Here is a 24649-nt window from a genome sequence, read left to right on the forward strand (position 1 = left end):
CATTTACATATAACATTGCAACATTACAAGATTAAATCATCCCCCAAAGAGAAAAATAAAACGTCAAATTATCTGTTATTGCTTACTTGACAAACCACTGCCTGAAGCATAGCATCAAAACCTCCTTCGGGTGTATCAATATTTCCAGAGATTTTCTGCTTATTAATTACACTTCTGAATTCTGATATTTTGTCAGTCAGTGATAAAACATGAATAAAACCATGAGGTGGCATACAATCAAGCTCATAATCACTGTTTGGAAAAAAGAATAATACTTTGTAACTCCCACAAAGAATTTTTAAACTAGTTATATTTGGAAATGCAGCACAGCAGAGATTTATAACATTATACTAATAATTTCTAGGCTTCATAAACTGAGATAGGAATTATCTTTGGTCTCCACAGCTTATTAATAATCTTCTGTTAATTCAAGTTTCTTACTATGACTTGGTTGTATCAGCATAGTTCAGAAAAAAAAATACTTTTAATTACTTTTTGGGACATGTACATCCTGCAGATAGGTAAGAGTGTAAGTGTCAATTATTTGCACATGGTAGCAAAATTTACAATATCAAAGAAGTGGACAATTTTAAAAATATCTCTATTTTTCTTATCACTAAAGTCATACAGTATATAGCCACAGAAAATTGTGACTTTTATGAAGGAGTAAGCTAGCTTCAAAAATCCACCTGTAACTTTCTGCCTCAGAAGTGAATTATATAAATTGGAAATATGCTATTTACAGAGAGAAAATAATGAAAATATTTTTTCTTTAAAAATGATTAATAAACTGTTTTAAAAAATACAACTATCCTTCTTAGCATAAGTAAAAGTGAACATCATTTCTATTCTCCTGCCATTCTCCATTCTTCTCCTAACCTCCCACACATATATCAGCAAAGAAATACCAACTAAGAAGAAAAATAACAGCTCTCAAAAAAACCAGCACGGCTGCATAAAGAACTCTCTGATAAATTGAAAGACAAAAAGGACAAGTATAAAAAGTGGAAAGAGAGGCACATAACTAAGGCAGAATATCAGCAAATAGCCTGAGCCTGCAAAGATGAAGTGAGGAAAGTTAAGGCTCAAAATGAAATAACACTTGCAACAAAAGTCAAAAATAACAAAAAAAGCTTCTTTTAACATGTAAAAAACAAGAAAAAAGTTAAGGAAATGATTGGTCCATTAGTGGGAGAAAGTGGCAAGAAGGTGACAAGCAACAGGGACAACTACTTAACTTGTTTTTTGCATTCGTCTTTACACAAAAGGAAAAAACAGTCCAACCTATCAAAAGCAGTACCGTAAAAAACAAATTAGAAACACAAGTTAAGATAGACAAGAAAATCATAAGTGACCATCTGTCCACCCTAGATGAGTTCAAATCACCAGGACCAGATGACTTATATACCAAGGTTCGGAAGGAACTGGCAGATGTAATCTCAGAACCACTGAACTGTATCTTTCAAAGATCCTGGAGCACCGGGGAACTACCAGAAGACTGGAAAAGAGCTGACGTACTTTCCATCTTCAAAAAAAGAAAAAAATGGATCCAGGAAACTACAAACTTATCAGCCTGACCTCAATACCCAGGAGGATTCTGAAAAAGATAATCAATCAATGAATCAACAAATACCTAGAGGCAAACAAAATCATTACCAAAAGTCAACATGGGTTTGTCAAAAACAGATCATGCCAGACAAATCTTATTGCATTCTTTGACAGGTGACAAAATTAGAGGACCAGAGGAATGATGTGGATATAATTTACTTGGACTTTAATAAGGCATTTGATAAAGTAGACCACAAGCTATTACTTTTTAAGATAGAAAAATATGGGTTAGACAGCATCACCATCAGATGGATTCGTAGCTGGTTGACTCAGCATGTGGTCCTCAGTGGAACTGCATCTACGTGGAGGGAAAGTGTGTAGCAGGGTGTCCCAGGGATCTGTGATGGGCCCAGTGCTCTTCAACATCTTCATCAATGATTTGGCTGAGGGATAGATGGGGAACTTATCAAATTTGTAGACATCACTAAGCTGGCAGGAATAGCCAACACTCCAGAAGATAGACTTAAGATTCAGAAGGATCTTGACAGACTTGAACATTGGGCACTATCTAACAAAATGAAATTCAATGGTGAAAAAAATAAGGTTCTACATTTAGGCAAGAAAAACCAAATGCACAGGTAGAGTATAGGTGGTATCTTGCTCAATATTAGTAACTGTGAGAGGGATCTCGGAATCCTAGTGGACAATCACTTAAATATGAGCCAGCAGTGTGCTGTAGCTGTCAGAAAAGTCCACACAGTACTAGGCTGCATTAGCAAAGAGATAGAATTAAGATCATGTCTTGATACCACTTTACAATGCCTTGGTAAGGCCACACTTGGAATACTCATCCAGTTTTGGTCACCACAATGTAAAAAAGATGTTGAAACTCTAGAAATAGTACAGAGAAGAACAACAAAGTTGATTAGGGGACTGGAGGCTAAAACATATAAAGAACGGTTGCTGGAATTGGGTATTCAATGAAGAGAAGGACACCCCCTTTGCTCCGTCGCCTCCTGCGGCACCATGCCGCCCGTCCTTGCCCCACGCTATGGCCTCAATATCTCAGTGGTTGCCACAAAGAAGAGGGAGTCAAGCTATTCTCTAAAGCACCTGAAGGCAGGACAAGAAGCAAATGATGGAAACTAATAAAAGAGAAAAGCAACCTAGAACTAAGACGAAATTTCCTGACAATTAAAACAATCAGTGGAACAACCAGCCTCCAGAAGTTGTGAATGGAAGTTTTTAAGATGAGACTGGACAACCATTTGTCTGAAATGGTATAGGGTTTCCTGCCTGAACAAGGTCTCTTCCAACTCTTCTATTATTATTATTATTATTATTATTATGGATCATCGCACAGTCAGCCAGATGTTCAGACTGGATTTGGCATTTTGTCTACCTATCGAGTCCTTACCCAGGACCTGGGATAGGCAGATGTGGATGTTTGATGGTATTACAGGTATCGTCGCAGGATGGAAACAGTTTCTAATAAGGCTGACTTTTGCAATTGACTAATAGCGAACTTGTCAATGCCAATGGTGTTCAAGTGGTTGTTCTGGGATTGCACCCAAGGAGCCTATGACTATTGGTACTACCCTTGCTTGCTTTTGCCACAGTCTTTCTATTTCTATTTGTAGGTCTTTGTATTTTGTTATCTTCTCCAGTTCTTTCTCGTCTATTCTGCTGTCTCCAGGCACTGCCACGTCCACTATCCAGACTTTTTTGTCTTTCTTATCGACAATTGTTAAGTCTGGGGTGTTATGTTGCAGGTGCTTGTCTGTTTGAATTCTGAAGTCCCAGAGCAGTTTAATTTTATCATTTTCTAATAGACTTTCTCTATTATCATCATCATCATCATCATCATCATTTCATATTTACCGAAGCCTTGTGGCAGATAAAGCAAATGCAAATTCATTCATTACTCTACTTTTCCAAAAGAGAATTAGACATTAAATGTATAAATGTGAACTATGAATGTTCCCTTGAGTTACATATATCTATTTTTAACAATACTTACCTGCACTGATTATGGATTCTTTTGGGATGAATACTAATATAGGGTGACACTGTTTTATCTACATAGGATCCAAATCCAAGTTGCAAATCAATGGAGATATTTTCCATCTTCTGAGATAATTCAAATCCAACAGAGTTTAATCGTTCTATATGTCTATGCATAGATGCAGATACGTCAACCAAATAATAAAGATCAACAGGATACTTTTCCAGTGGGCGGACTTTCAGCATAAAACTTGCTTCAGAGCCTAATAATGCAAAAAGAACTACTATCAATACTTCTGAACATTCGCATTATTTTAAAATCAAATCCTATGCAGAATATTTTTCCAGTTTTACTAGCTTAATTTAGTTTATTTATTTATTTATTTATTTATGAGACTTATATACCGCTTTAAGTGCAAGCACTCTCTAAGCGGTGTACACCAGTAAGCAATGTATATATATATTTACATTGCCCCCAACAATCTGGGTCCTCATTTTACCTACCTCGGAAGGATGGAAGGCTGAGTCAACCTTGAGCCGGTGAGATTTGAACAGCTGACCTGCTGAACACAGTCAGCTAAAGTGGCCTGCAGTACTGCACTCTAACTGCTGCGCCACCTCGGCTCATATAAAGAATAACTTTAGCTTTTAAAACTGTAACTAAGCATTAAATATATGACTGTGTGTTGCTTACACAGACACACAGACATACCTCTTCTCAAGCCATTCCATTTTCTATGCTTTTCCCATTATCCATAATACTCTTAGTGACAAAGAGGCAGTTTGGTTGAATAATTATACAACGTATATCATTAAATATAGCAATACTTTTGATCTCAGATGTGTACAGGTAGTCCTTGACTTACAACAGTTCATTTAGTGATCGTTCAAAGTTACAATGGCACTGAAAAATGTGACATGACCATTTTTCAGTTATGACCGCTGCAGCATTCATGGTCATGTGATCAAAATTCAGACTCTGCTACTGACTTATATTTATAACATTGCAGTATCCCGGGGTCATGTGATCATCTTTTGCGACCTTCTGACAAGCAAAGTCAATGGGAAAACCAGATTCACTTAACAATGGTGTCACTAACTTAACAAGTGCAGTGATTCACTTAACCAAATGTCATAAAATCGGGCAAAATTCACTTAATGTCTCACTTGCAACAGAAATTTTGGGCTCAACTGTGGTCATAAGTCAATACCTGTATTTACAAAAACTTTTCAATCCTGAGTGAATACAGTGCCTTATCAGTATCGGCCCTATTTACTTTAGGCCTAGAAAAAACCTTGGCAGAATTTAAGCAGAGGGAATGGGATTTAGATATACAGGTAGAGAGAGCCAAACTTATCCATTTTTCTTACAGGTGAATTGCTTCTTCCCTTGGACATTCAACTACTTCTATAAGATTCTCTAAGTCAGGGCTGTTCAACCGGTGGTACACATACCACAGGTGGTACTTTGGCACATGGCAGGTGGTACGCGACCATCCTAGACAAGTGTAGCAGGGGAGGGGAATGAGCTGAAGCAGCGGCAGCGCTACACAAATCTGAGGGAGATGAATGCCATTTTACATCAGGGCTGGCATTTGTTTCCGTAACTGGGGAAAAAGTACAACACTGTACTTCTATGGTAATTAAAAAATGTAAAATATACTGTATATCCTCACTTAATATTGTTCCTGCTCCTTTGATAGGAAGTAATAAAAAGCATATATGATTTCAAAATGACCTTTTTCTCCTTAGCACTTCCCCTCCGAATTTATGCAAACTCATTTCTTGTAGCAGAATTAGTAATAATCTACTTCATAATACTACTTCAATGAAATATTACTTCTGCCACAACTGTAATTTCCTGTGTTTTGCTAATGATAATAAGAAAATTATGTGGGTTTATATAAACAGAAAAACTATGTGGCTTTAGGCAACTCCTGCCATCTCTAACAGGGCTGCTGCAAGGCCAGGGACATTGAGATAAACTCATCTATTTTATGCCAATTTCCTTGAAAGAGGATAAAATGTGAAATATGTTAGAAATATGTTAAAAGCTGATTTTCAACAAACTGGAGATTTTTTTCCTGAAATGTCAGCTGGCTCAGAATACTACATTCTTTTATTCTCAGGCTCACAGGCATTGGCCAAGTTGCCCTGAGAAATTATCTAAACTTCTAAGATCATTCTTATTGGTTGAAATCAACTTAAACCTCCTTATAAGTCATCTACAGGTAGATTTTAGAGCTATAGCATTAGCTTTGCCGTAGTCAACATACCATTTTCATATGAATATGTGCATTTTTGCCTTAGAATAGCTTTGGTGCATGAAGGTCTATGTGCGTACACAGAAATCTGGTACAACTGAGTTTATCCAACCCATCACAGTTAATCTAGTTTAGGTTCCTCTTTGCAGATATTCATGTTCTATCTGTACTTATAGTTCCTTAAGGTGGAAATAAAAGAAAGATGCTATGGATGGAACCAGCAGCAAATCTCCCTAGCCCTTTAACAGCACTATAGCTACCTAGGCTTTTATTGAACATACCTTTTCCTACCACAAATGTGAATAGGTAGTTCTCGACTTACGACCGCAACTGAGCTCAAAATTTCTGTTGCTAAACAAGGCAGTTGTTTAGTGAGTTGTGCCTCATTTTAAGCCACAATTGTTAAGCTAATCACTGCAGTTGTTAAGTGAATTATACAGTTGTTAAGTGAATCTGGCTTCCCCATTGACTTTGCTTGCTTGATTACAAATGGTGATCACATGACCATGGGACAGCACAACTGTCATAAATATGTGCCAGTTGCCAAGTGCTCGAATTCTGATCATGTGACTATGGTGATGCTGCAACAGTTGCAAGTGTGAAACCTGGTCATAAACTTGAACAGTCATTAAGTGAATAGTTATAAGTCAAGGACTACTATAATGTTTTCCCAATAGGAAACAATTAGGTAATTTTCACTGATAGTACTGTAGATTTATTAAGTTTGTGGAAATTTTACATGCTAATTGAGCAAACTGATGCATTTTTAAATTTCCATGCCCTGGAGAATGTGCACAGCCGTTTGTCTACTCTAGGATTTTGTGTGAAGTAGTAAAGGATTGTAAAAGAATGCACCATTAATAGAAGTACCTGCAATCAGTGTCAATTGAGCCACATTTGCTTCAAGATCCATTCTGGGTAGGTCACCAGGACAAGAGATTTTTGAATTTCTCTCTAGCCAGAACTTCTCTCTAGCTAGTTCCCTGAAGATGGGCTCCAGCACTAGTTCAAAAGCTCAGAAGATAAATACTGTATCTCTTGTCCTGGTGATTAACACAAATCCTGAAACATTTTCCTGGTACATGTATATTTATCTACATTTGTTTCTTCTATGCTTTCTCCATGACTGCAAAAGAAGTACTGGTACTTTCCTTAATTCTACATATGTTGAAATAGCCAGAAAATCTACATTGGTTGCAACATTCAAACAACGTATTTGTTATGATAATGCCAGGTGGCTGTATTAACTGAGCTACCCAAATGTTGGAATGAGAACTGTCTTTAATGTTGAGGAATAAAAGCTGTCACTAAAATCAGTACAGATATGGAAAAGGAGCTCTGCATACATCCATTGAAATGCACAATGCTAATTTATGTACTTATTAGATTTATACTGTGGTCAATTCCACATGACTCTACACTCATCTTGCAAGGTGATGCCCACTGAAATACTATAGTTATGAAAACACATTTTTTTTCAAGGAGCTAGTAAATTGAATATATTATACTTTCTTTGATCATAGTGACTGAGAAAACTAGAAATTAGTCCTTCAATGCAGCTGGAATCAACTTAAAAATATTATTGTAAGCAAGTTAATTTACCAAGAAGAATGAGGAGTCCTGGTACAATGCACTAGACCAATAATGAACTGTGTTGATGTTGAAAACAATAATATTTGGGTAGGGAAACTGTAGGCAGATGAATAACAGTCTGAAGTTCCCCTTCACTTACAAAAGGATTAGGGACGAGGTATATGTTTGGCAAGATAATTCTGCTGTAGTTAAATGGTAGCTCAAAGAAAATCCTTTATATGTATCTGGTTCATACATTTAGATTTTTTGGAGCTAGGTTTCTGGACAAACCAGAATGTTAAAGCTCAGGTTACATTTTTACAAATGAAGTTAACCAGAGTTCCCAAACTTCTAGATAACTCCCACAACTGAATTAGCTTGTCAGAATGGAGTTTTTGTTTTTCTTAATTGTAATCATCAAATTAAATTCCTAGGTTTCCAGACCAAGAGCATTTTGAATAGACAATGATTTCTATTTTTTGCCTATATTAACATACCTTAGCACCTATTTTGCATTAAAACAAGCTTATATCCACATATTCTTAATCTGAATGAGAGCAGGATATTTGCAGCAAACAAGCCTGCATCCAATTCTGAAATTATATTGCCTCCAAGTGCTTCAAATATTCTCATATGCATCTATAACTGCAACATGCACTAGAACATGTAACTTTATTGGTTGACCCTTTGTGATTCTCATTCAACTTTCTATTTCCCACAGCCTCATCCAAGTGGTTGGTCACTGATTGCCTTTTCTGACAATCCTTCCTAATTCACATTCAGTGCAGATATTACTCAAGAGTCTCAAACTAATGAACATCCCATCAAGTGGTCTTTCAGAAGGCATAAAGCATCTAGATGCTTAAGAGAAAACAAGAATCTATTTAAAAAATTTAAATCACATCTAAATATGTATACATGACAGGAAACTTTGCTATGGCATAGCTATTAAATTTGCAAGCTGATCCCAAAGCATTGTAAACTCAGCCTATTTTGCTTTCATTATTTCCCCACTACCTGCAGAATGCAGATCCTTTTTGGAGTTTGCTGTCAAGTGAGTATGAAACAAAATTGGAAATTGGGAGCATGATGAGCAGTCAGTGATTCCAGTGAATAAGCAAGGCATAGAAGAAATGCATTGGAATGTAGGTTCTAACCAATGAGGAGGGATGAAAGATGGGGGGGGGGGGACTGGTTTTCCAAGTTTGCAGAGCAGCTGGAATATTTTGCTCCTGGCAATACATCAAGGCTAGTTTGCAGCCAGCACTGAATGAATGACAGGCATTGTGCAGCAGAAGTGAAGTATAATGCTTACTGGTAGATCTCACTGAAGGAGAATATTTGTAGCTCAGAGTTGAAATGAGAGGTTTTTGGTGCTCTCTGAGCTTGCTTGTTTTCTTGTATTACCCTAACTAGGTAACATCACTGGTGCTAGTAAGGAGGTGCTGTCTGCTGTCAGTTTATATTCTGGTGTCTTCTCTATCTGGGTGGGTGGTGGGGGCAGATTCTTTGGTTGGGTTGTTTACTAATGGCTCTGTGGCAGTTTCTTGATTGGGGTATTGCTTACTTGATCGTTGGCTTGAAGTTAACGTTGGAGTTAATCAATGCTGATCTCAGTGTTGATTAGTGGTAGATTTCTACTGTTGGTTTATGTGTGTGTCTTTCTGTGTATATGTGCCTGCATGCGTTCACAGGCATTCATGTATGGGAAGGGGAGATGCTTACTGGAGTCAGAGTCAGGTTTCACACCTGGAAAAATATTCCTGTCTTCAATTTAAAAAAATAAAATCTACCTAGGAAATATAGGCAATGTAAACAAAGTGTCATTTACAAATTTGAATGTAGGGATGAGTAACTAAATATAGAGTGATTCAGTTTAATTATCCAATGTTGATGAACAGTTAGTAGAAATTAAGACAGTGGATAATAGCAGCACCCAGGCTCATTAGCTATTTAAGAAGACGGCAAGAACATTAAAAATTGTTGGAACCAATTATTGTAGGTAATTTTAATCCAAGTACACAACTAACTGAATTAGTGTATCTAAAAGATTATGCAGTTGTAGTTTTTGAATAATTTAGAATCCTTTCATTTGTTTTCTCAAAACCAAACGAATCTTCAGAATCTATTTTTGATTACGGAAAAACATATTAGAATTTTTATCTAAGAGTCTTTATTTTCAGTCTCTTAAATTGTGCCAAAGAGAAAACATTGTTTTTAAATTAAAACAATATTTCTGATATCCAAACCTGGACGCAGCTGCACTGAAGCTTCTCCTGGTATAACCTGAATATTAGCCTCATTGCTGGGCATTGTTACATCAATGTTGGGACTTTCTATGAAATCTGGCTTGCAGCCTCTTTGGATTAAATGTAAAACTATGTCACATCTTTCTTTCAGTTTTGCTTCAGCCATGAAATCCTGTTGGAAAGGAGGGGAAAGCAAAATACATAACAAAATTGTAAGAAGTTGGGAGAACTTTCATTTTCAGAAAATATAACATCATATAAGCAAAAAGTTATTATCCCAAACCAACAATAAAGCCAACATAACCAAACCATTTATAATACCACTGTTTTTGAAGATAGGTGAGATAGTGTTGCACATTGCAACAAAACTGATGAGGATGGGAATAAAGCACATATTTTATAAGAAATCAGCATCAGTAGTAATAAATGTAAAATACATAACCGCAAGACAAAGTACAAATGCTGGTATTCATCTTCAATGTCTGTAATAATAGATAAAAAGGATAAAAAATATAAAGGATAATTTGGAGCTACTTGAGTCTGGCAAATTGGAAGCCCATTCATGTGCCCATAGGAAAGAAGATGAACTTTATAGAATTCCTCATTAAATAGATAAAAATTATTTTTCTCTTTTCTTTTGGAGAAAGCACTAAAACATTATTATTTCAGATTATTTTTAATTAAGAGACCATAAATAAGCTTATTTCTACATGTTATTCTGCCAAAGGTTTGGTCATTTATTGGAATATTGAGGCAACTAAAACCTTGGATAAGAATTCATCTTAGTGGTCTCTGTCTATCCGCTGATTCAAGGTTGCTCCTTACTTTAATGAAGAACTTTATTAGATGAAGGAGCAGAGAAGATATTTTTATTTATTTACTTATTAAATAAATTTGCTTGCTTGCTCCATCACTATAATGGAGTGATGCTGTTAAAAAAAGAGAATATGGGAAAGAGGTTAGGTTTGAGCTTATGACTTTCATGTATATGTGCCTTCAAGTCAGTATTCAAGTCAGTTTTGTGTATTTTTGTGTATGTGCCTTCAAATCACTGGAATTTGCTAAATGTGAGAAATCCCAGGAATTTCCCAAGCATTGCCCTATCAAAATTGAAGTGTTGCAAAATCCTACTGTATAGGTGGAGAAGGAAAGGTAATAATAATAATAATAGCTGACTAATACAAATAAACTGTTTACCTCTTGAACACACCAACCACATTCAGGACCCACAGCAAGACAGGCAGTACATGTTGCTGCATTTGATACGACACATCTGTTGTCTGCTACAAAAAAAAAAATAAACTAATTGCAAATAGTTGGAGGACCAAGACATAATTTATAAAATATTAATCCTTGTACTTATGACATCTTTTATTTTAGAAATAGCTCTACTGGAAAGCATGAAGATAATATTATCAGCATTTTGATTTTAACCGAAATAGGAAGTGATACAATCATAACAGACAAAGACGGACATTCGTGATGAGTTGGTGGTCGAAGGTATAGAAACTTCAAATTTGGAATAAGGTTTTCATCCTCTCTCTTTTTGAAAAGCAACCAAGCAAGTAAAGACATCAGAACAATTTTGGTGACTGAGTAGTAATATCTTTGAGGGTTTGGGGAGTTTGTGCTTGCTTTTTTATCTTCAAGCCAAGGATAAACAATGTTTAGCACTAAGAAGCTATTAAATTACAATTCCCAGCATTCATTCTTTCTAAGGATGATGAGCATTTCTAATCAATAGCTAGAATGCCATATGTCATTTACTCTGATTCAGCCAGTAGCTACATACAATTTGGTTCCTGCTTGGTTCATTTATGGCAATTCTGCTACAATAATACCTTTTTCAACATACTTGTTGAATTGGCAAGCTGAAGAAGGCACAGGGTACGTGTTTCATAAAAATCCAACTGCTTCCTAACATTACTATTATATCTACTATCTACCAATTTTTCTTAAATTTAATCTTAACTATAATTTGCCATAAATGGAGCATTTATGTCTCCGATTAAAAAGCTGCTCTAATTTGACTATGTTACTGTGACTACTACCGTTTATTTCCAAACCATATCCCTTGTATATTTGATATGTTGTTAGAAGTTTGTACTGTACTAAAGGACAGCATGCCATCAACTATTTTCATCTCTTTGTCAGAGGATACTGGAAGACAGCCATTGAAATATAATCTGTTTTGTGTTCAGTCACTTTGCAGTTTCAGTATAGCAACCATATCCATAGAAAATGAAAATTAAAAGGTGCATTTATTTCAAATTCTACAACAGCAATGGTAACATTTTGTTATTAAATGATAGCTCTCTTTTTTTCAGCATGGACCAAACAAGAAATGAAAGAAACCAAAATATCAATGACTCTTTTCATTAAAAACTGAGTGCCTTACATTAAAAACAATTTTGAAATTAGGGCAGGCCAAAACACCCTTCCAAAATATATTTTGGTAATATCTACTTAAAAACACATGGCCAAGAAATCAATTACAGGAACTACAGAATCTCATGGTTTAAATGTTTCTAAGTCTTCATTTCAGTCTGTTTATTCGAATTCATATTTGAAAGATAATCATGTTACGTAATACTTATTATTTCAATTTTTTGCTGCATTATTTCTAGTATGATTAAAAACTTAAAAATAATATCACTTAGCTTTGTCTCTATCACCAACTTTATGTAGTTCACCAAAAGTTAGATCACTGAAATATATAGTGTCTTGACACATATTATAGGGAAGAATATATCAGTAAGATGAATTATTCTCAAACAATTAGTCCATTTAATTTAGTATGAACGCTATTCATGTTCTCGAAACTGTTGTCCTCCCAAAGTGTTGGCCAATACCTTCTAATATTTTCTTCCACCAAGCCCACAGTTGGGAAGGTAGGTCTTTCCAGTAACAGGCATTAGCTGTCTAAAATCCCAGAAAGGACATTATCCCAGCCCTATTTAAGAAGCCATTGTAGATAATATTATAGGCTCAGGCGGCTCCTCTCTGACTCATTGAGGATATAAGGGGAATGGAAGATAAAATATAAGTAGACTTGGAAGATTCTATTATTACAATCTATATCATTAAAGGATACTGTAGCTATAAGTCTTACTGTGAGATTGTTTTTTTTTATATATATATAGTCTGCTTCATACAGCTGACAATGGTGTACTGTTTTATTATTGCCCTTTGCTGAATTTTTTTGCTTTCTGAATCTATGCAAGTTTTGACTGTAGGAAAAATAATCTAATAACCAAAAATTAGTATTTCAGAGTCTAATAACAAATCAACGACTGCATACCTATAGAAGGCGGCAAGAGAAATGGCCTGTAACAAGACTTCATGAACTATATTTGTTTTAAAATCATATATTAATTAATATTGCAAGGAGACAAACATGAGTTAGGGATACATAATTTTAAAAATATCATTCAAAATCTGTTTGGTTAACAATATGGTCCAATAATTTCTTATAGAAATAACATCTATAGACATATATTCATTCAGAAAATATTTTTCTGCCACTCTACTTCTAAAGAATTAGAATTAAAGCATAACTAAATTAGTTATACCTTTTTTCTTTTTTTTCTAGACCTCATAATAAAGTTGGAAATATTTTTATCGCTTGGCTCAGTATAGAAGTTTCTTACTATTCTATTAGCAGAATCCAGACAAAACTGTAGAACCAAATATTTGTGTTGTGAAAAATCAAGGGGTAAGCTTCTACTGGTTTTAGTTAAATAACAAATATGTATCAGTTAGATATTTTATAGCAAAAGAAGCCACATTTATTCCCATACATTAAACAGTATTATATACGGTATGTATTAAACTCTCAGGCATAACTAGTTGTGCAATATCAAACTGTATATCAACTTATGCATTCTAGGAGAATTACATTTTACTCTTCTAAATAAGGCTTAATAGACCAGGCATTGCAAGAATAAATGCTGTTGGAGTAAGGGTGGGGAATGTATTCTTTGTGCAAAATGAAATTCAGTGGTAAACCTGATTTAGATTATGCAAGCCGCAGAATGTTCAAATCAAATTCTTTAATTTGAAAATTAATTACATGGACTCTGACATTATAATTAGCTCTCTTAAAATCAGTCAGTTATCTAAGACCAGTACATAGTTATTCAACCTTTGATTCTCAAATCCTAGAACAGGAGCAATGATGGAGAAACAAGGAGCTAGATCTGTCCAAAAAGCAGACAGTTCTGGAATTAAATGTATGCCTATCTCAATACCTTACAGGTTACTATTATCTCAGAAACCTTAAAGATACTAAAATAACTGACACGTGATTTGCATTATATTTAAATCTTTTCATTTGTGCTAATGTGTACGGTTAGTTTATATTGATCAAATGTAATGGAGAAATTCATTCACATTAATTTTACTCCTGAAATTTTTTTCATGGCAAGCAAAAGATGGTTCTTTTCAATATCTGTATATATTTGGAATTAGTGTTTCGTTAAAAACTAAATAGGCTTCACAAACAAAAATAATTCAAAATATATTATTTTCACTCAAGTTCTCGTGATGTTGCCATTCAAGTTTCAAGTTTCACCTTTCATCAAAATCATATATTAAAGTGAATCTGATATGTATACTTTTCAAACATGAAAATATTAACTATTATTCATCTTTTAAACATTCTTGAAATCATTTAGTTCATTTTGTTTTCTTTCTGGATTATTATAAGATTTTCTCATGCACCTTAATCTTTCTCTTGCAATACACAATAGTTTAAGAAATTATAAACTGAAATCATTCATGTAACACTTCTCTATTCATTCACCTATTGCAGTGGTTCTCAACTTGAGGGTTGGGACCCCATTTGGGGTTGAACGACCATTTCATGGGGGTCGCCAAACAACGCAGTCTGCCATTTTTCCCCCCTTTTCTTTAGCTTTGCTACTCCCTTTTATTCTATTGGCTTTGGAAAGACAATAGAATAGACTCTCTTGAATAGAGTCTAATTCTATTGGCTTTCAAAAGCCAATAGGAATTGTCCAGGCTGTCTCTGCCCTGCTGAGCCCGCCCAAAGTCCCATTCTGCAAACGGTGCTGCACAAGTTGAGTAGTCCTCGACTTATGACCGGTTGAGTAGTCCTTGACTTACGACCGATTGGGGGTCGCGGCATTAAAAAGGTTGAGAACCACTGACCTATTGTAATACAGTTCTTGGGCATTAGTTTTTTCTGTCCTGCTTGAGTGGCAACAATAAGTTCAAAAGTAGCAATGAATTTGGAGTTTGGGATTCCTAGCAGGTCTAAATAAGTTCTTTCTTCTGATTATAGCAAAAGAACAGCTGCCAAGTTTTTTGATACCAGCCTTCCTTATTCAATCAAACTAGATTCTGAGCTAATATGCACTTGAGTTCATCAATTGTTGATATGATATCCTCATATACATAAATCTAACACTATTGTAAGTGGTATTATACTCTTCAAAACATCAACAGGAATACCACAAAAATTTCCTTATTGGCAATGCCCACAAAGAGACCTTTGAGGGAGTCACTGGCAAAGCCTTCTGTAAGTGCTGCTGAGAACTAGGAAGAAACCACATTCCACTTAACTGCTGGTGCCCTTTTACACTATGGTAAACATGTGTAATGACCTCCAAACCCTACCCTATTACTTCCAGAAACTTTCTGAAACTCTCCACAATTTTCTTTAAGGAAAAGGTCTGCCAAGTGTGCCCAAATTAATACATTCTCATATTTATCTGTAACAGTTTGGCTGCTTATTTTAAAGATAAAAAATATTTGAGTAAAAGTGCTTGATGTAAAAAGAGAGCCAGTTTGGTCTAGTAGTGGTTAAGGCACCAGACTAAAATGTGGGAGACTGTGAGTTCAAGGCCTGTCTTAGCCATGAAAGTCAGTTGGATGATTTTGAGCCAGTCATACTTTCTCAGCCCAACTCACCTTATAGAATTGTTGTGATGAAAATAGGAGGAGGAAGGTGTGTTGGATATGTTTGCCACCTTTTTAATGAAAATAATAAAGGCAGGATACAAATACATAAAGTAAATAAAATGTTTCTCTATGTTGTAATCTTAGCTACCATTCTGCAAAGTGTGAACATTCACTTCTGGTTTATACTAATGAACTTTCTAATCAAGTTAAAAAGATGAAACCTTAGATTTAGACAGAATAAATTAATTTAACTTGACTAAGTTCAATATTTTGTTTCAAAGCTGAAATTACTTAAATCTTATGTCCAGGGCTTTTTTGTTCTCATAGAACGCCCAGAACGGAGTTCCGGCACCTTTTTTGGATGGAACCTTGTAGGGTAGGCAAGGCGGGTTATATGACGTGTGTGAGTTCTGGCACCTTTTTTTTTTTTTTAAGAAAAGAAGCACTGCTTATATCTAAGTAAACCAGCTTCAAAAATACAGTTCATGGTCCTGGGTCATTGGCTTAAACCATTGTCAGAACTGTGTCTTAATATTCAAATTTAGACAAACTACATTTACCTGAAAATAACAGACAAATCCCTCTTACTTCTCTTTTGCACAGATCCTGGGGAAAAAGGTGAATAGCTCATTCTCTGACTACTAAACTGTGCCTTAAATTATATCCAAACATAAGCAAAAAGTGTGTATTCAAATAATTGATCTGTTAATAAAGTCTAATGGTTCAATATTCATAATGCTACCCCTATGGTATAACAGCATGTGGGAATGACCTTGGGAAACAAGAGAAAGAGTCACAGATGGAATAACCAGCCTGTAAAAGCTATCTCAGCCCACAGAAATAGGAATGGCAGAAGAAATGTTTCAGAAGGGACTTTCCTCATTTTCCAGAGAGTAAAAAGAGAGGAGAAATATCTTCAGTCTAGAAGATTCTGTTAATTTAACCTTAGGATAATGGTAAAACTAATACTCCTCATTATGCTTCTCATCTGGGCTACTTCTCAGGGATGACACTCCAATGCATTTTTATGCATAATCCAGATTAATATATATATATTTGCATTGATTCTTCTACTCAAAAAAACATTCTTCTCCCTCCATGTTTTAGGACCAAATTTATTTCTATTTAAAAATTAAAGCCTCAGAGCCCTTTAGATTTTCTCATTTCACATAAAATTCTCCAGGTGGCTCAAAACTTGAATTGCATAATCTATAAGCACATTAAATATACCCCAAACAAAAACAATTCAGTTAAAGAAGGTATAGGAAGTCCTCAACTTACAACCACAACTGACCCCAAAATTTCTGTTGCTAAGCAAGACAAATGTTAAGTGCATTTTACCCCATTTTACAACCTTTCTTGCTACAGTTGTTAAATGAATCACTATAGTTTAGTAATAAAGTTGTTAAGTGAATCTGACTTCCCCATTGACTTTGCTTGTCAGGTTGCAAAAGGTGATCACATGATCCCAGGATATCACAACTGTCATATAAATACATGCCAGTTGCCAAGCATCTGAATTCCGATCACATGACCATGAGGATGCTGCAACAGTTGTAAATGTGTCATTGCAACGTCAAATGATACTAGGTTAAACCTTTCAAAGATCATGAAAATGCTACAATCCACTCTATCCTTGGAAAGATTTAAAAGATATCCTGAGAATGGCTGTGCAGCAGACAGTTAAGTTCTGTCCTTCTCCCAAAGAATGGGTGAAATGCCAAAAAATTCCTCATTGTCAGTGATCAAACCTGAAAACAGATTTACATGCAAGGTATCCTCTATTTCCCTAAATTCCACACTTCCTTCTACAGTACTTATTACTTTGTATGTAATCTTGTGGAAATTTTCATTTTTGTAACATTTTTTTTCTTCTAATTCAACTAAAAGAGCAAATGGAAATAATAGCAGATAAAAGGGTAGGCAGACCAAGTGAGAGATGTATCCTTAGACATGGTAAGCCCTTTTTTGCTTAAAATTTGCTTCCCTTCCACCATATCATCCTTTAGCTCTTCTATGAAATCTACATAAGTTTGAAATCTCCTGAATTCTCCTATTTCTCTTATAACTGGGCAATTTTTGCTTAGAAAGATTCTAGAAAGATTCTAGTAAGATTTGAATCATTACACCTGTCAAAGAAGACCATTCCCAAATTCTAAGTTAATGTAATTAACATCAGACAATTATCTTCGTTCTTGCTATTAAAATATATTCCTTTGACAACCTTCAAATTACTGAAAAAAAAATTAAGGCACATTGTGAAAAATGTGAAAAATGATTTTGGCATTCACCTGTGTTTTTATTCCAGCACTAGATCTTTGTTTCATTTGGTTAAACTAAGTTACCATTTGGTGAAAGTCATAGAACAAGAGATTCTTTGTGACTGGGCTATAAAGCTGTTCTAGCTTATCAGTATTTTAAACTTTTTCCTAAGAATTGCCAGATTTGAAGCCTACTTTCACATAATGTTTCTTTTCATAAATTAAGTACTTTGTTTTGTTTATGTAGACAAGAGTAAGTAAAAGAACTGAAATGATCATCATAAATTTGCTAACTTCTCACTGATATTGGTACACTTCAAAACTAGTTCTTCCTAAAAAGTGATTTAGAGACACAAGCAGCCTGCTACTATGAAGAAGAGGCAAGTCTTTCAATGTTAACAAATGCATGTTCCTGTCTAACAATGGCTTTTGTTGTTGTACAGAAACGATAAAACAAGGCCCCGATGCCAAATTACAACATGGTAAAATTTACTTTTACATAATATCACTTATGCAGCATTTTGATGGAAATGGACTTTCCACTAGACTACTGCTAATATATTTGCATAGCATAAATCCATTTTGTGCACTGCTAACAATAGCAATGCACAATAACTTTATGCCTTTAGTAGTTAAGGACTTAGTAGAGAAAGATACTAGCTGAGTGATAAGTATGGGCAAGATGTCCTAATTACATCTTATGCAAATTAAATTTTGAATAGAAGAAACATAACGAGCTATTATTAATTATGAACATTTTTCCATAATAAAAGCCTTCAAGATTAACAAATGTATTTCAAAATAAAAATTTGGGTTTTAAAAATACAGATATGGTTCCAGCTGATTTAAAATTTATGGCATACCATTGAAATGGCAGAATCTATTACAAAAGCTGCATTTAAGCATCACAACAAAAGATGTGTCTTCTTATGGATATGAGTATGCTGCAGGCTTTTACAAAGTCTCTTCTGTCTTTCTTCCTCCTTTACAAGAAAGTAGGTATTAAATGCCATTAATTACCCATTCAGAACAGTTTCCCATTCTTTTTGAATGGGATGAATAAAGATATCAAAATCAGATCTAGTTTTTATAATTAAATCTGGCTTAAAACCAGTCTGATTTTACATTTCCTTTGGATTGAATTTAAGTTTAAAAAGCATTATATAAAAATGGGGAAACACAGAATAACATTTTGGGCAAATATTTCTATAAATCTTTGTTCTCTCATAATAATAAGTTGGTATATTGTAACAGTTTGAAAAACAGTGAATCTTGGGTTTTCACATTCCTCTTCTGTGGCATAATAGTAGGAAGGCAAGTTCAATGTTGCTTCCGTATTTGACTAAACTCAATTAAATATTGTATCTGAACCTAGCCAAACTGCAATTTGTCTTAAATTGGATTAGTAAAAAAAGGCTAGTTTTAGTTTTTGAAGATAGCTCAAGCCATTAAGTAAATACAGTTTAAATACAGTTTATAGGCACACTATGTAATTCTGATTAATTGAAATCAGAAGCAAATATTTCCTAATTCTCTTCCATAGCTACATTGGAAGAAGAAAAGGGAGGGGCAGAATAGATGCCAGGGACTTTTTCCATAAACCTTTGTTTATTTTTATGTCCAATATGAGCTATTAACTTGTCAAATATGTTAACAACATTCTTATTTCAGCATGAATATTTTAATTGACTCCAGGCAGATACTTGGTGTATAAACTGAATGCAAAGAAAAATATTTACTGTCCCCCAACAAATATTATGTTTTAAATCAAGAAAAGGCACATAATATTCACTATCTCAATAATAATAATCTATTTCCAAAATAGATTAATCTGGTGTTTCAAGAGTATTTGCACATGTGATGAATAAATTAATCTGGAATCCACATGTCCCAACAATGTAATCTATATGCTGATCCCATTCTTAGATAGCTTCATATCTGTCATGGTTAAAGGCACACTCTCCATGGTATTTAGGCATGGAATAATATATATGTTTACCAGAAAGGATGACGTTTCTGCATTTAAGACAACTTTCCCTAAAAAAGTTTAGACAAGAAAAACCATGTTCCCAGAAAGTTTTATGTCACAGATAAATTATTTGGGAAATCGGGTACTTCAGGTAAATATATATTATAGCATTTAATTCAAATATCAAACTAAGCTTAATGGCAATTAGTCTTTAGATTTCAGCTACTGCTAAGTTCTTCTTGATCAAATCAGAAGCTAAGATGCAAATAAAAGCACAATTTTTAATTGTGTCTAATTGTGTGTATTTTTTAAATTAAGTGCTGTATGCCACAAGTCACTTTCATAGTAGATGGGTCAGTACACAAATATGATAAATTAAATAATATTCAGCCACATTCCAAAACATGATTCTTCAATGTAAGCATCCCAGATACGTTAAGACTCCAAACTTCTAACTGGAAATTCTGATTGGTAATCCCAACACATCTGGAGAACATCAGGTTAGAAAAGGTTTATTACACAGTAAGGCAATCAGCAAACAGGCCTTACAGATCTAATTGGACAACTCTAAATATGCAGGAACCTTTTGGTTTCTCCCATGTAAGTGTCCTCCTACCAAATCCAAATATTTATTTCTTTATCTGAAGAGAGAGATTTAAGCTTCCAGTATAGTGCCAGTTCATAGAATAGAAATTATTAAGAAAGGTATCAACCTAAAACAATCTTAAGAGTTTCACAAAGGTTAAGATTTTAAATATGGTTCCTCTTTTTCTGAAAATCACTAACAGTCCAACAGATTCTCTAAAAATATACAATAGAATATTTTAGAGAAGAATTTGAAATTATCATAGTGCTGAAAAAATTGCAAATGTAACCTGGTTGCATGGGTGTCCTTATGCTGATCAACACATTACATAATATAGTTAATGGTACATGATGACTGAAGGCTAGTGAAAAAAAATTATAAGCAGGAGAAAGAGGTGAAAGATTTTCTCCACATAGATTATTGTCTTGAATAGTCTCAACTTTTTCTAAAAAAATTCTACCCATTCTTTTATTGTAACTCTTTCTTTACTATTATTTCATGGAATGTTTGGGGGGGATTGAAAAAATTGCTCAGATTTTGTCTAGATAATGAACTAATATATCCATGGGGAAAATCTAACATTCGTGTCCTGTTTATAGTTGATTTGTTAAATTCTACTCAGTGCAGCATGCAAACACTCATATACTCTTCATGAACCAATAACATTCCTCAATCTGGCATAGTTTTAAAGCAGAGAAGTTGAAAAGACCATATTTTCTTATTCAATGATCATAAGTTTCTGGACTCCATGGACCAGGGAAGGCCTGCCAAGAATCTCTGTAATTTGATGACACCTATTCAATGGATTCAGAGGGAAAAGATATTATAACCAATGGAACTGAGGAGCAATAGTATGCAAAAAGTGAAGTCTAGGACTATTAAATTATCCGAAGTAAGTACAGGCATGTACTTACTTTCAAATAGTAGTAATTAGTGACAACATCTTAGCTAATTAATTCCTATAGTTTTTCGTATCATGCATATGGAAAACATGAACATGAACTGCAAATAGTTAAACTCATCAGATTGTTTATTTTCCAGAAGTCTAAATTTCAGTTGTTTGTATCTGTAAGCAGGACTGAGAAAGGCTGGCCTTCTGAAATCTGCCAAACTGCTAACAGTACACAACCATCTAGTACTGAACTAGCTGAACCAATGTTTCTGACCATGTGTAAGGTTGTGCCTTAAATCCTGGTAACAAATTTTATATACATTTGAAAGATGCCTTGAACTTAGAACATCAGAGTTGGAAGAGACCTTGGCATTTTCTAGTCCAACCCCCTGCTCAAGCAGGAGATCCTATTCAACTCATTCAATCCATCTGGCAAAACAAAACAAAACAAAACAAAAAAACTGAAATCACTGCCAATGTCTCCAAAGTCAGGATAAGCAACTATTAGGACCCCAAATTCAAAACACTCAGCATTTATTTAGGATTACTTTCCAAAAAGTGTACTCAAAGCTTGTGTCTCTTCTAAATTCAACCTACTTCAGATCAGTCACTCCTGCCTTCCTCATTATATTTAGAAGTGTATAAAAGAGACAATGCTTGCATCAATTCATATAACTGTAACTTTACATTAGAGCTACACTCAAAGCAAACTCAAAATCAGGATTCTCGGGTTCAATTTAACTAAAGCTCGATCTAATGCATATTTGGACCAAGTTCCACTATGTTATAAGGAGGCTGATGTGGATACAACTGCAAGTAGCCAGTCAGGTGCATCTCAAGGATTAGTGTGGACAGACAGGCAGAAGAGAGGGAAGAAGGGGGAGGAAACATGATGCGATTCAGAATGGGAAGGGCAAACTTACGGCGCTGCCCCGAGCCTGGCACAATCACCGCGAGCATACGACTCATTCCCAGGACCGGGCCGGGATGCCGCTGGCATTTGTGCAGCGAGACGAGCCCGACCGTTAGAAAAGCCAGGAGTGAGATCCACATAATGCAGTTTTGTTCCCCTCGCAGGTCGAACATGGTCTCGGTGCAGAAGCTCGTCGCAGAGTCGCCAACCCTGCAGAGACCACGGCGGAGGCGGCAGGAGGATGAACTATCACCCCCACCGAGACGCAGGTAGGAAGCAATAGAGCCGGAACGGCAGCGCAGCTGCATGTTAGGGCGAGGAGGGCCATCCCTTGGCCGAAATCGCAGGACAAGGGCGGCAGAAGCGGCGCCCTACATTTCCAGAGAAACTCTCCATCCGCCTCGGCGCTCCGCTTAACTTTCTTGGATGCCGCTGCCGCCGCCTGTTGACAAAAGCCTTTTGTCCGCCTGTCCTCCGACGTCCGCTGTTCTGGCAACCAAAACCAAGTTTCTAGCAGAGGAATTAGAAAAAAGAAAGGAAGGTGAAGATCGAAAGCGTATCTGTGCCAAGGTCTCTCTTCTCTGATCCCCGGTGGGTTGGAGAAATTGTCGAAGAATGGCGCGGGTACTTGGGCATCGAAAGGCTCGTTTGATGCCGGTGGGGCTCCCGGCCGGCTGCTCTCTTCCCTTCTCTTTCAGCAGGTTAGAGCAAAACTGAAGAGACGAGAGGGAGGGACGACGGAGAGTGGGTGGAGAGCGGGGCGTGGACGTGTCTCCAGCCGCTCTTTGTTTTGTAGCAGCGGCTCAGGGTCTCGCCCCTGCCTCTATTGTTCCATTCTGAGCTGCAAAGCCGCGAGCCGCTCTCTCCGCCCTCCGTTCTGTTGGTGCTTGACAGTCAACCCACGCTCTGCTCTTTGAAAGCAGCCTAAAGCTCAGATTAGACTTCTCCGTCATTGCCCGTCAGCGAACGTATGCGTCTCTCGTTCGGAGACTGTTGCATAGCTGTTTCGTATAACGTCTGTGAATGTTAACGTTCTCGCTAGGGGGCGCTCAAACAGCATAGGACAAGAACTTGGATTAACCAATCAGCACTCAAGAGGCTCACCTCAGCACAATGCACAATTGGATTTGGGAGATGTTTGTGTTGGCCATTTGCAATGTACAACTTCTTTGCAGTATAGGCTTCCCTTCAAACCTATGTTGCAAAGAGGTTGATGGGTAAGTATAGATGAGCCAATGCAAAGACCTTCCAAATCCCAACTACGTTGTGCAGAAGTGTGCATCCTGCACAGATTGGTTCATCCAACTTCCTCCTCTCTATTATGCTGTTTGAACATCCCCAGCCTCGCCAGAGTGTTAACATTCGCAGACATATAACTGAAACAGCTGTGCAACAGTCTCCAAATGACAGACAGATACATTTCCTGATGTGCTGTGACAGAGAAGTCTAATCCAGGCCACCTGTGTCCAGCATGTTGATTTCATCTAGAAGATCAACTCTTTACCAGAAGAGTAAAAGACAAAGTTGCAGTAGCTGAACAATGGAAACCTCCCTCCTGCATTCTGAATAGTAATGCAGTGGGCAAAAATGTAGAAAGCCCAGTTTATGAAACCACACCTGTTGAACTTCTCCCTGTTTGATGGCTTCCCCAAGACAACTCTGCCACCAAAATTAGGATTCCAACCAATTCACAAGGAAAAAGAAACCAAGCTTAACCTAACATGAAAAGCTTTTTCTATAATAGAGGTGTAGTTGAACAGCATATTGTTATTTCTTGATTGTGTAATTTCAAGCACAATCTTGATGGATTGTGAAACTGGAAATAGGATAGTTTGAAGGACTATGTTTGTTTCTTCTCTTGTCAGTTCGGATCTCTGGTGTTAAGTTTGATTAAATATAATTAGTAGTAGGAAGCCAACATGGCAGGATATCCATCCTCCATGATTTTATGAGTGGGAGGCATGAAAATTGCATTGTTAGTAATTTATCTGAAGTGATTGCTTCATGTTGCCTTAGGGTAAATCAGGCCTTATATTCTTACATCAGCCAGAAAGTAGGTTTTGCTGCATTTATAAACAATGCTGTGAAATAATTCCCATTGAGTATAGTGGGATTCACTTCTTCTATCTTAACCTGAATTTAACTCAGTATGTTTTGGATTAATTATATTGTATAAGTTAGTCAGCTTTAAAATTGTAACTAAATCTAGCTCCAACTCATTTCTAGATTGCAACTTACAAGCCAGTTTTTAACCATGGTTTCAAGTTAGAAGCCTGATTCAGGCATTTCTTTAAGCTATAAATAATGATCAGCAAACTATAGTGACATGGTTTACATTATGTTAAATGAAATGAAATATTTTACCTCCTAACACAATGTATAAATGCAGACAGAATATTTTCTTAAAGTTGTTGTAGAACATCTACATCCCAGTATTTATTCTGGTTCAATGATTGACTTATTCCT

At 35.9% G+C, this 24649-nt stretch overlaps 1 protein-coding gene across 2 annotated transcripts in view; it reads right to left on the reverse strand.

The window, feature by feature from the left end:
* Nucleotides 1–23193, reverse strand: part of ITGB8 (integrin subunit beta 8) — a 38138-nt gene extending 14945 nt beyond the window's left edge. The window contains exons 1-5 of one of the 2 annotated variants that reach the window (XM_039332410.1): nt 22194–23193; nt 10835–10917; nt 9638–9809; nt 3569–3815; nt 87–252 (exon numbers count right to left, since the gene is read on the reverse strand). In XM_039332410.1, coding sequence (XP_039188344.1) covers nt 87–252; nt 3569–3815; nt 9638–9809; nt 10835–10917; nt 22194–22491 — 966 coding nt within the window. In that variant the 5' untranslated portion in view covers nt 22492–23193. Of the gene's footprint in view, nt 1–86; nt 253–3568; nt 3816–9637; nt 9810–10834; nt 10921–22193 lie in introns of both variants that reach the window. The other variant, XM_039332403.1, reaches the window with a different exon arrangement.
* Nucleotides 23194–24649: the final 1456 nt, after the last annotated feature.

This window comes from Crotalus tigris, unplaced genomic scaffold, assembly GCF_016545835.1.
Source record: "Crotalus tigris isolate CLP2741 ecotype Arizona unplaced genomic scaffold, ASM1654583v1 scf7180000017624.2573661763:2888555, whole genome shotgun sequence".
Lineage (NCBI taxonomy): Eukaryota > Metazoa > Chordata > Lepidosauria > Squamata > Viperidae > Crotalus > Crotalus tigris.